This window comes from Camelina sativa, chromosome 12 (assembly GCF_030686135.1).
Source record: "Camelina sativa cultivar CO46 ecotype springtype chromosome 12, ASM3068613v1".
Classification (NCBI taxonomy): Eukaryota; Viridiplantae; Streptophyta; class Magnoliopsida; order Brassicales; family Brassicaceae; genus Camelina; species Camelina sativa.
The window spans coordinates 13,187,515-13,200,278 of NC_141891.1; the positions used below are offsets into that span (position 1 = coordinate 13,187,515).

Genomic DNA, 12,764 nt, shown 5'->3' on the forward strand with positions numbered 1-12,764 from the left:
GAAACCGCTCACAAAAGGTTATCAGAGTTTTGGATCTAGGTTTGGCTCCGATACCATGTAAAGATAGTAATAGAACAGCTCAGCCTTATTATTATGATGATACAAAGTATATATACACAAACGTGAGAACCCTAGAGTATATGACAAATAAGGAAACTTAGATACAACTTAATATTTACAAACCAACCCCTCTAATACAGTAAGTTTCATGAACCAGATCACGATTCACTTGTTGTAGTCACAATCTCGCTTCCTTTCTTTCCTAGTTCATTCATGATGACCCTTAAGAAGAACTTCTATCTGTGTCATCGAGAATCCTCATCTGCGAGCAATTCCTCTAAGAGCATCCCCAGCAAGCGTTTTAACCCATTACATTATAAAATTCCAAGTCTCGGAAGAATTCATTCATAAAAGTCTTGCCAATGCCGTGCAGCCCAATGACTCCGACTTTGCAAATTACGTATCTTTTTTATATATTTGACAAATGCATTTAGTTAAAAACTTTAAACTGACTACGCCTCCCATCAGATGGCTTTTAGCCTGGTGGTCTCTTTAGGTGTCGTATACATCTTGTATTCTAAGAACATTAATCTTTTTTCTCTCTGAAAATAATATTTACGTCTAAAATATACTGCTGAGTGCTGACCTCTTTCAAAAACTTCTATCCAGTCACTTGTACCTCTTACAAACTCAGAAAAAAAACAAAGATGATAAAAAGCAACATTGCTGGTAAGTGAGAAAACCCAAACAAAAAGAGAGAATGTTACTTTATAGAGATACTTTTCGCTTCCAAACTTTTGGTACAACCATAAATTGATATAATATTTATCCCTGCCAAGAACTGTAATATGCCTGCATTTTGAAGGTCCAACCATCAGAATTCTCTTTTTAAGTTTTATGGAGTAGCTGAACAAAACGCGGACTTGCTTTCCAGGATACTAAATTGGTTTGCTTTCCACAAATTGTAATGTAACCCGGTGAGACAATAACGTATCATATTTTGTAAACGCCCTTTGGTTGCAGAATGGTTCACTGGTAATGGAGGCAGAAGGAAGGAATTTGTTACCTGTAAGTTAAATCTACAGGACACGTAGTCCATCTTCATACCCAAACTCTGATTTTTTAACTTTTTAATCGATGTGCGAGAAAAAAAATTGCTGTACAATGACGACTTCATCACTCAGCTTCGCCTTCTTCTTCTTCTCTGAAGTGTTGTGCAAAGAATTCATCTAGCTGTCCCCAGTTTGGGATGTCAGATTGATTGGCATTGTCAGATGGTAATGACCGGATACATTTGAGGATAAGCTCAATGTGAAGCTTCAGCCTGATTAAAACGAGACAATATTTATTACAAAAGCTAAGTTGGTTATATTTCCAAAGGATATAAAGTTACCTTTTCTTTGCCTCTGGAGAGCTTATCTCCAAGTTCGTAAGCTTTTGAGAGGTTTGTGTGTGGATAATTAAAATCACCTGCCTACAAGAATCATGAAACTGTATTAGGGAGACTAAGTAAAAGAAGTGACTTTTTTAAAACCCAGAAGATTGGTTCCTGCCTTTTGCATTAATAAGAAAGAAACTATAATGTGCTGCGTCATACCATAAAGCTAAAGTAAAATGAAGCAGTAGTATCAACTAGAGGCATGATGGGTAACTAGCATAAAGAGCAGAGAACTTCGAAAAGTCCAGCACTGATCTATAAAATCTCGATTGCTCAAATCCAAAATGTAAAATTAATCACAAGGTTAATGAGGTCTCTGCCAATCTCAGGTTTTATTTCCCATGCATATGACTAAGTCTATCATTCGTCAGATAGTTTGTTTTATTGACTCTACTTCTAGACATCTGATTGGCTCAATAAGTCAATTCTAGTCCAATATTTAAATGCATCTTTCCTATAAAATCTGTAAATATGCGCACCTGAAGATTGCTTGAACATCGGCTTCATGCAATGTCTCCGACAACACGCGGTGAAGGTAGCCAACTTCCTGTAAAATAAATCCACATTAAAAAAAACATCTACTATTATTGTTTCTATAAGATTAATGAATGAGAATAAATCACCCTTGTGAGTGGCCATGCAAACTCTTTAGTTTGTTTATTGGTGTCTGGAGGTCTGTTCCAGCCCTCAACAACTTTAGGCAACCCATGAAGATGAGCCAATAGTCTTTCTCTCATTATCTGAACCAGTTTTGTGTAAATTTCATCTCGATGAACCCTATAATCCTGAGAATTGGCCAGAAGCTGAAGTTAATGGAAACGAACATTAAAACCGCAATCCTAACATTTTACAGGCCATTTTCTATACAAATTAAATAACCAACTGGTGTGAATATTTTTCAACTACTTCCTTATTAAGTGCAAAACGACCTCCAAAACCTTACGGCCTGTAAAATTGAAAGACAAAAGCCAGAAGGCAAAAAGAGAAACATACCTGAGCAACTTTATCAAATTCTACTGACAGCATAGGCTTTCGAGTCTCAGGTACTTTTGAAAACAGAATTCTTCTCGTTTCTTGGACCACAGGAAAAAAATAGTGTTATGCAGGAACCCAATATATATAGAAAATGAGCTGAAAAATGGAGAGACTAAGCTGATCATCTTAAAAACAAATCATCAGGACATGTAAGAACCAGAATAAACATCATTAGCAAGCTCATGTTAAAAATGCTTGGATAACCCGAAGGAAACCACTTTTACAGACTAGAAGAAGCAAACGATATCAAGACGTTAATCCAGCTGAATAAATTATGAGTGCAACGGTGAAAATATAAAATAACTAAAGAAAAGCACCTACCAGGAATAATAGTGTAAGTGAAGTCGATTACTTGACTTGCAAGCGCCAAGTGTTTTGCCTTTATAGACTTTAAACCAGATACCTATAGTATGAGCATGCCATTGAAAAGATCAATATTAGTAGATCACATCTGTTTTGCGTATATAGGAATCAAATTCTTTTATTTTAAAAGATTCAATAGCAGAAGTAAGTACGTGAGATGATACACCTGGTTAATATACAGAATCACAGGTTATTATTAGAAAATTCAGTACAGCTAATCAGCGATGAAAACTATTTCTTCATCTAAAACATCTTTTTGTATACCTGCATAGCACCAGCACCCAGAACAAGTTGGCATGTCCGAGTGTTGAAAAATCTCAACACTTCAGCAACACGAAAAGCAACTTCCGAGGACAAAGCTGGCAAAGAATGGTACATATCAATGTACTCTGCCAACATCTTGAGCAATATTAACCCACTGCAGACATAAACGGAATTGCATCAGCATAACAAATAAATTATAGCCTGGATAGCAGCCAAACATTAAGCAAGTGAAACCTAGCAAACGGTACGAGAGAAAACTGCCCATCTCAGGCATGTAAGACAACAAAAGTCTACTCTGGTGAATGGAAAAAGTGGAGAAAAATATTCATCAACCAACTTCAAATTACTAGAGAAAAAGGCATATATAAACAACACATAACAAGAAAACTAACCAGTTTACCATGTGGTAACCAACTCCTTGATAGAAAAGGTTAGATTTTCCGTGCGCCTTCTGATTACTTTGATTATTCGGAACTGAAGATACACCAGCCTTGCTTCTTTCAAGAGAGTCAGGGGAGACTGTGGATTTCACTTGTGCATCATTGACTGCAGGACCTTCACCAGATTCAGATTTTTCATTTCGTAATTCAGTATTTTGATCTCCAATTCCAGAAGTGAGAGACCCATTGGGAGGTAGCGAATTACTGTGGTTTGTTTTATGATCAGCATCAACTATTCTAGAAATCAACTCCTGGGATGCAAAAAGAGAACTGATTATTGATTGGAATTCTTCGGGAACATCTATCTCATCCCATGTTTCTTGATCAAGCACAGCTTTCAGTTTTGTCATCTACAGTAAAGCAAAATACAAATTAGAATAATGACAAGAACTCTGGTTAATGAAAGAGACGATAAAAATAACAGAATGTGCACACCTATGCGATGAAGTCAATATAGTTCAACACTACTTGGTTATAAGTAAGGTTAACATTTATCTAGAGAAAGTACGATGGCTTGGGCATATTGCTTTTGGTATAACTTTTTTCTGCCACTTTTGCACCACTTTTCTTTTTCCGTAAGCCATGAAACTAAACAAAAATGTGAATGTGCTTGCTGTAAAACTTATAAACGTATATAGGGAGACTAACCCGGGCTTCATGCTGGGAATCTACAAAGGCTTTGGCTTGTGATTGCAGCGTCCCACGAATACTAGATCCCAACCGTCCACCAATCTGTTAAGTTAAGTACAAATATCATGCAAGAATAAGCAATGCAATTTCTTATCTATTTTATGTAGAAAATTTTAGACCAAATACCTTCTCCGTAGATGTTATAAATTCTTGAGTCAGATCATAAATGCTCATGAACTCCTGCAATTTCAATTTTGGATGAATATGAGTACGAACTCCTAGTAGCTTTGCCCACCTAGCATGTGTAACCTCACAAGCCGCAAAGACAGCTTCTGTGTTTTCTCTCAAGACATCGGCCCTATTATCAATCAGAAAAATGCCTAATTTAGTTCTAAGCATAGAAGAAGGGCCTGTGTCACACACAACAGCGAGAATTAGGAAAAATGCATTTAAAAATAATAGAGAAACTAAGAAACCTGAAGTTTCTTGACATGTTCATCAAGCTTGATGCGTCACTTGATTTTCCCTGCAACGGAAGAGCCTTACCCAATGGAGAAGACACTAATGACCCGCCTTGGAAACCTGTTTCCTGGGCTGTTTCAGCTGCTACAGCACCAACAGCAATTGCAGCTGCAACTGAATCGGCTGCATAATGTCCATCGATATTGCAGAGGATCCATTCAATTGCTTTTTTCACTTCTGAAGCCCGGACTAGATGTGCCTGCATTCACTAAATGAAATGAAATCATATTACATCTTAATCAAACATCTAACTGTTCAGAGGGTGAAATTTTTTTAAACCTCTATTATATGGTAGCTGTATCAAAACCAAAATAAAGAGGCTGCCAGAGGTTTAATATAAGTAAAACATATATGTCTAATTTCCTATAATGCTTGTTTAAATCATCAACAGTTCCATAATTGATGCATATATTACCTGAACAATCTTAAATATAGCAGTTAGGAGATTCACAAATGCCTCAGCTGACAGAGTCCTCAACTTGTTCGCGAGAGATAAGCCACCACCTGTATACACACTAGGAATAAGCATGGTTCGAAGAGAGACAAACGACCACCGAAGTGGAATACATTATCCTAAGAGAAGATAATAAATTTCTATTTCGTCCCTCAAAATAAGTTTCCAGCCAACATTCTTTATCAGTTGACCACTTTCCATATAAATTACGTCCAAGTCGGGACTCAGATCAAACTAGAGATTAAAAAGAAAACAAGCAGATGGGAATATACAGTAATATTACTTAAAACACAACTGCTAAAACAAAATCCAATACTGTTGTTTTTACGGGGTTGAACTTGATGAGAATGTGTATTAGAGGAATTTTACACTTTCAAATACAAACTTCTGTTCAACTACGTTTATATGCACAAACTAAGTCGCATGAGATTCCACAGATATAGTAACAACAGTTAAGATCTCACCATCAACATCTACAGAGCGCTCCCCATGTGAAAAATCAGATTCGAGCGATCTTGCAACAAGAATTGGAAGCAACTCCGCAACTGCTTTTTTGATTGCATTTTTCATTTCGGATGTGACTGTATCACGATACATCCTCAAAATTGAGGGGAACTTTGCCTACAAAAACAGTTCAAAGAACAATACATGAGAAGCTGAATTCAGACTATACACTTAATGACCACTATGAACCAACAATAAAGACCAGAAACAGCATAAACGAAGACACAAACAATAAAGGATTGTCAACTTCAATGGTAACATATGTTGAAAAATAATCCGGACCGGTCACTCACTGTTCTTAGCAATCCAATAACTAGAGGAAGAAGCCGATCACATAAGGTAGAGGTATCCTCTTCTTCTAGCTGAACCTGCAAAGGTGTAAACACAATATTCAGTATTATGCTGGTCGTTGTTCCAGTTCTTTTTCTGATCCAGTTCTTTTTCTGATAATCTACACCACTTCGCAGAGTTTAGGTACTTCTATTAAGTTTTACACCAACAATCGAGCTCCACATAATACAAAAAGAAGCGCCCATATCTGATGAGACTTACTTCTTCCATAGTCTTCCCGTTATATGAAATGGATCCCCGTATTTTTGCTGCAGATAGAATCAGTACATCTATCTCCCCAGTATCATGTATTGAGATACGCATGAATTCTGATGTGAGAATACTGCAAAGAAAAATCAGCGAGCCATCAGACACTAGACCAAATAAACAAATAAAAGAAAATAACAGAGAAAAAGTTACAAGTAGATAACTAGATAATCTCTTTAGTCTTAGTCATTTCCTGTTTGTTAGAGGCATTTGTGCGTTGTTATGAGCTGCAGTACTTTGTTTTTTGTTCATGAACAGTTTCCTTGATTTCTAAAAAAAATTTTAGACGGCAAAAAAAAAAGAACTAGATATACCTTATATTATACGAAATCTTCACGGAACGCACAAAATCAATATACTAAACATTTAATTGACACAAATGCCTACAGGTTGTACACGTTCTACACCTTTGAAGATAACAAAATATGAATGAATTAAACAAGTAACGAAGAACAAAGTACATTTCAGTGCAAACCAGGATTCATCATAATTAGGGAAATTTATTTTTAGCCAGCAAGGCATTAATGCCAATGCGTGAAACACACAAGTTAAGGGGGAAGTTTAAGAGTTCAGAAGTTATGATTGATTACTAACAGGATACTACAAGCCTGGATGCATTCATAGTCATCAGACGGTAAAAATATCCCCCACAGTTATAAGCTTAACATCTCAACAAATGGCCCAAGCACGGGAAACATGAAAGGATTGATTCACAAAGAACAGTGACTTTCGCAAATTATAGAGAGACTATCTGTTATAGATAAACAGAGCTGCAAAACCCTGCAAACATTTTTCAAATATCGACTGCTTTCACAATCTAAGAAAATTTCATGAGGTTTATTAGTGAAACCCAAAACATAGTCAATAATAGATAACATTTTCACCACTTCTCTACAATTGGATTCAGAATTAGATGGCTTTTTGGCAAGGTACTTGGCACAGTTAAAATCCAACTAAGTCTCCTTATGTTCCCAATCAATCCATTCTAAAAGAGTATTACAGACAGACTGATACAGCCTATTTTAGTCTCTAATCATAACCTGAAAAGAGACACACCTGTTTATGGAATCTATGGAATTAGTAACATGATCCCGAAGATGGCGGAAGCAGTGTAGACCAGTTAACTCATCCCCAGCCTAAAGAAGGTGGAAAACCATTTTAGCTTCTTGAAAAAGAGCACCCTAATAATCTAAAAGTATCCAACATCAATCACAGATGAACTTACCAACAAGTTCTGAAGATCGTCAGTTATATCCAAAGCTCCAGCACAATCTGCGGATGCAACAAGCTGAACAATAAAGAATCAAACTTCCATCAAGAAAAAGAGGAAAACACACAAAAAGTAGCTAACTTGACAGTACTCTAAACAAATCAAAGTGAAAAATTTACCAATTTGAGCGCAGAGAGAGCTTGGTTAACATACAAAATAAGTCTCAATTTACGTTGCAGGTCCAACATATTAATCCTAGTTGAGCTCAGCCCTTGAATCTGTCGAGCTGAATCTACCAAATTCCTATCCAGGAGCCGAATCGTCTCTTTTAACTCACGAATCCTACTACAACCCTCAACAATCTTCACATTCAAATCCTGTAACTGTCCCTGCGCCTCAAAGAACGAATCAGACCTCACAGAGATCTCCTTCACAAGATGCAGCTCCACCACATCAAGATACTGTGAGAGCTTCTCTTGAAGCGCTAGATTCTCATTCAAGCTCGAAAAAGGGCAAGCAGAACGAAATGTAGCTCCGTCCTCAAGAGCAAAATCCTCCTTAAAGTAAAGCGAAGGAACCTCACGCAAGCAAGCAGCTAAACCCGAGACATGGCTCTCCTGATCAAAACCAGAGCTCTCTTCCCTTGTATGCTTTCTAATATCCTCAAACCTACCATGAGACTCAGAGATCGAAGAAACGTAGCCATGGAAGTCGGATCTGGTAAGGTCCGAGCCAGGGAGCTTCGTCGAAGCAACAGGAGCGAACTCAGAGGGAGCTACAAATGTCGATGAAGACCACCAACCAACCCAAGACGCATCGGAACCATAAACACCAGACTTACCTCCATGTGGATTGTTAAGGATCGAAGAGAGACTCTGACTACTTGCATCGGAGATCGATTTGGTTAACGACGATAAAGGAGAAGAGGAAGAAGAAGAATGGCCAAGATCTAAGCTCGATCGGCTCGAATTGCCAATGGACCTTCCCATTAGGGAAGGGTGTGAATCCATAAGACCTTCACGCAATCAAAATCATGAACCAAAAATCACAAGTTGATCTGGAGAAGAAGTTGAATTTTTTTAAAAAATCAGAAGGATCTTTGGGGATGGATCGAATCGAATTTATAAGTTGTGAGAAAGGTTTGGTTTGATGATGAGAGTTTGGATCTGGAGAGAAGTGAAAAGCCCTCTCCGTTCTGGGTCGAGAAACTCGATAACTCGAAAGAGAGGTGATGGTGGTGTGTGCAGTGCGGGGTTTCACTCCGGAGATTTAATCGACGGTGGATTTGGTATCCACGTCATCTACAAAAAGAAGGATTAATGTTTACTTTTAGGGCTCTTGTTTTTAATTTTCTGCTAATATTCGTAATTGTATTGCAGAAATATTTCATTGACATTGTAGACTTTGTAGTAATCGAGCTGGATCTTTACAAACATGTATAAAAATGATCCAGCGCTTTTTTTGCATATATCTTTTTCCACTGCAATGAATCAGATAGTTTTCAAGTTGCTTCCAAAATATCAGCTTAAACAAAGTTTACCGATTCTTTTACCACCAAACAGAAACAATAGAAATGATGCTTGACGTGTTTCTTGATTCTTCATCACCAATCATATATATCTGATTTTTCTTCTCCCTGTTGCTTTGAATCTTTGGTGTTCCTACCAACGGTTGCTTGTGTTGTGTCAGACACACATGGTGAAGTCCCAAGTAAAGACAAAAGTCTAAGAGTATTCGACTGTGTTGGTGTCTCAGAAACCATGGAAGATGTATTCTTGTGTATTCTAAATTTCTCACTTGTTGAAGAAGATCCAAGTGAAAGAGATAATCCTAGCCGATCCATTTCCGATGTTTTGGAAGCCACGGAAGATGTATTCTCAAGGACATGAGTTTCTTTGTTCCTCGGATGATGAAATTTACAAACATGGCCAAATTTGCAGTCGCCTGTCTTCATGTAATCTTGGCATTCGGGTTGGCTAGGTCTTTCTGGTAAAACATGATATCCCCAAGAAGATCTGAAAGAGGAATCATTTACCAAGGTAGAAGCTGAGCTATGCTGAACCTACAGAATTAAGCTAGCAGGTTTAGAATGAGAAGAGAAACAGAGTCTTTTTAAGCAAATAAGATATCTCATTCATATTGGGTTGATTAAGTTCAACGTGGAGGTCAGAAGTTTACTAGCATGTATTTGCCAATAAATTACCTCAGAAAGGCTTGTGGCTCTAGAGACCCTCTTCGCTCCTTTCCTTTTTCTTAGCCTTAAAATAACAGACTCAATAACTCTCTTCAATCGGCATCTCTTATATGGTGACGTTATATCCTCCAAGCTAGATAGATCCCTTGTATCCATGGAAGAGGCAGGACGTTTTGTGCCAAGTGTAACAGTAGCTTTCAGGTTACTTATACTCGATGGCAGGTGCTGAAGTCTTTTACAATTCTCCAGATCTAATGTAACAAGTCTAGTGAGTTCCTCGATTGATGATGGCATCTCTCTAATGGCAGTCCCGGCTAGATATAGCTCTTTCAGGTTTGGTGAGAAATCATGAAGCTCCTCAAGATCTGAGCAGCCAGATAGATTAAGAACTTCAAGAGATTCTAGATGAACAGTGGCAGGCATAATCCGCAAATGAGAACAATCTTTCAGACTCAAGAAAGTAAGCTTGTGATGATGAAGAATAGATGAGTTAACTTTAACCAGACTCGTACATCCTTCAAGATCAATATGCTCAAGGTTCGTCGCCTTTGAAAGCCTTGGGAATTTAGTCAACTGCTGGGAGTGACTTAGAATGATCCTCTTTAGCTTCTCGAGATTCTGTTAAGAAACACCCAATATGAGTCACCGACTACAAACTAATTACCTCATGTATACAGCAGACTACACTATAATGTCAAGATATACCTTTGTTCCTTTCCATAGTTTAGTCAAGTTGCTATATGACATGTTCAGTTCTACAAGGTTTTCAGGATTGAAGTTCCGAGGTAAGGATCCAAGAGGATATTTTTCCCAGTGGAGTAGCCGTAGCTCATCAGGGAAAGAGTTAAGACCTTGAGGTATACAAACCTTGCAATGGTCAGAAGTTGGACAGTGGAGTTTGAACAATCTAAGTCGATACATCCTCTCAAATACAGTAGGACTCAACTCAAATGCTAAGTCAGACGCATCCAAAAATATGCCTTCAATTTCTTCTTTCCCCTGAGAAAATTGGAAAAGATGATGTGAAGAAAGGAGCATAAGCGGTAATCTAAAGTTTTCATAGATTCAATAGTCAATAGAGACACATTTTCGAAGACTTACTGAATTGTTTGTCAGCACGTCAACAATGTCATTGGGATTCCACAATCTGCTACGCTTGCCTGCCTCAAAGTTTTCTTGACAAACAACAAATCGACCCGTGTCTTGAAAAATGTTAGGCATATCTATCCTGTTATCAACAAGGCTGATGAGAGACTCATCAATGAGACCATAGATTCCTAAATCCGTAAGAAAACCGCAACCATCAAGGATGTTTACCACATGATCTTTATCCTCCCCTCTAAAAAAACATGCAAGGTCCAAAAAGATGTTCTTCTCGTTGTCATCTAGTCCACTAAAACTTCTTCTAAATGCATCCTGAATCTCGACTGGAGGATGTTGGCGCAATCTTCTCAGATGTTCTTCCTCATCATTAGCGCAATGATTTAGTACAGACGAACCTAAGACTCCCAGAGCCAATGGAATGCCACTAGCGTAGTTCACCAGCTCCGAGATCGATGACATACTTCTATTCCAATTTTCTTTAGTGGAAAAATAGCAGCAAACGCAAAGAGATTCAAACTCGGATAGTTTTGGGATTTGGTAAAGCTCTTTGGCGTTACACTGTACAAGAACTTGCCTATTCCTAGATGTTAAAATGATTGTATGTCCGCCAGAAAACCAACCAAACCCCCCAAACAAAAATTCTGCATCTCTAGCATTACTCACACCATCAAGAACAATGAGAACCCTTTTATCAAGGAGCCTATCCCTTGTGAAACTTAATTTTGTATCACATACGTCTGTGAAAACTTTGTCTTCCCCAAAGATTTTCGAGAAGAATTCATCACGCAAATGACTAAGCCCTTTTGTTTGACACATTTTATCAAAGTCTGGCATAAAGTAGCACACGTCATATTTCCCAGCTTGTGTTCTGAAAATGTCTCTAGAGATGATAGTCTTCCCTATGCCAGCCATACCCCAAAGTCCAACAATATGTGGGGCTAAAGATTGAGAACAATGCACCAGAGACAATATAACCTCGAAAGGATGCTTGATTCCGTTAGTTTCAGAACTGAGCAGGAAGCAAACATCTTTGAAGATATCCTTGGCAAGCATAATAACTTGATGCCTGCGCATTAGCAAAACATCATAAATACAAAGTACCAAAACAACATACTTCTGATAAAAAGGCTCTGCTCCTGTATTGCTTAAGTGTTGGATAGGCAAATTTTTGAAAGGACTTTTTTTTTTTTTTTGCAAAGCATATGATACGTATAAATGTTGGCAGAGCAAAAGAAAAAAAAAATGATCTGATCTAATAAAGATTGTCTTATTTAGAAAGAAACTAACAATATTCCATTAATTTTACGAAAGTCAGAGACAGTCACTATATCATAATATCATACAGATAGAAGATGATGGCACAGTGAAAGAAGAGAGAAATCAATTTACCTCTCCATATAGTGATATCTATTGATGGAAGTTAATTTGATCATAGCCGCCCTCCATTTCAGAACTTGAGATGCCTGGACTAAATTCTCAAGTCGTGAGAATCCTCAAGACTAACTTTAAAAAACACAGGAATAAGCAGAAGATTGTTTGCTTTCAAATACTCCATGGTCGCGACAAATCCATCCAGACACTCTGTGGAACGAGCATAGTTCATCGAGAAAATAATAACAGCAACCCGAGATCTGTATAGCATCTCAGGACACCCATTCACTATGCTCCTGGTTATATCATATCTCAAAGGAGCAAAGCCACGGAGACACAACTCATTAAAGATATAGCTGATAAAGTATCTCTCCTCGGAGTCTTGGTCGTTGTCACCACCACAAGAAACGAGTAAGACAGGTTCAAACCCTGTAATGCTATGCCCGGGAAACTTTAGCTGGAGAGGAGTATCAACTTCCTCGGAGGGTGTGACTGAGTTTCCAAGAGAAGCTTCAACGCTCTCCTTCTTCTTCTTCCCGCCAGATTCACTGCGGAGGAACTCACTCAAAGCTTCCCAGCCGTCTTCCATTGATTTCGAATCTTCTTCCATTGATTTCGAGGATCGATGTGTGGTTTCT

At 38.0% G+C, this 12,764-nt stretch overlaps 2 protein-coding genes across 6 annotated transcripts; both read right to left on the bottom strand.

Annotated features, from left to right (window-relative positions):
- Positions 1-58: 58 nt before the first annotated feature.
- Positions 59-8,893, bottom strand: LOC104731616 (vacuolar protein sorting-associated protein 54, chloroplastic). Of its 5 annotated transcripts, none has more exons than XM_010451039.3 (19): positions 7,637-8,868; positions 7,473-7,535; positions 7,304-7,383; positions 6,203-6,323; positions 5,944-6,018; positions 5,611-5,767; positions 5,108-5,196; positions 4,647-4,891; positions 4,357-4,528; positions 4,189-4,272; positions 3,746-3,890; positions 3,493-3,655; positions 3,101-3,254; positions 2,795-2,876; positions 2,432-2,511; positions 2,062-2,223; positions 1,918-1,985; positions 1,394-1,474; positions 490-1,324 (listed from the first exon to the last, which is right to left on the bottom strand). In XM_010451039.3, exons 1-19 carry the CDS (start codon positions 8,465-8,467, stop codon positions 1,177-1,179), a joined length of 3,000 nt encoding a protein of 999 aa, XP_010449341.1. In that variant the 5' UTR covers positions 8,468-8,868; the 3' UTR covers positions 490-1,176. The 5 variants fall into 5 exon arrangements, 3 of the variants coding, with proteins under 3 accessions (XP_010449340.1, XP_010449341.1, XP_087334792.1); XR_015574699.1 differs by having other exon boundaries at positions 1,204-1,324; positions 3,501-3,655; XM_010451038.3 differs by having other exon boundaries at positions 59-1,324; positions 3,493-3,890; positions 7,637-8,893.
- On the bottom strand, positions 8,861-12,736 carry LOC104731621 (disease resistance protein RPP2A). Its single transcript, XM_010451048.3, is given in 6 exon segments — positions 8,861-9,519; positions 9,661-10,269; positions 10,357-10,650; positions 10,753-11,821; positions 12,145-12,250; positions 12,253-12,736. Coding segments are annotated over 6 exon segments (3,021 nt in total). The 3' UTR covers positions 8,861-9,060.
- Between the last annotated feature and the right edge of the window lie 28 nt (positions 12,737-12,764).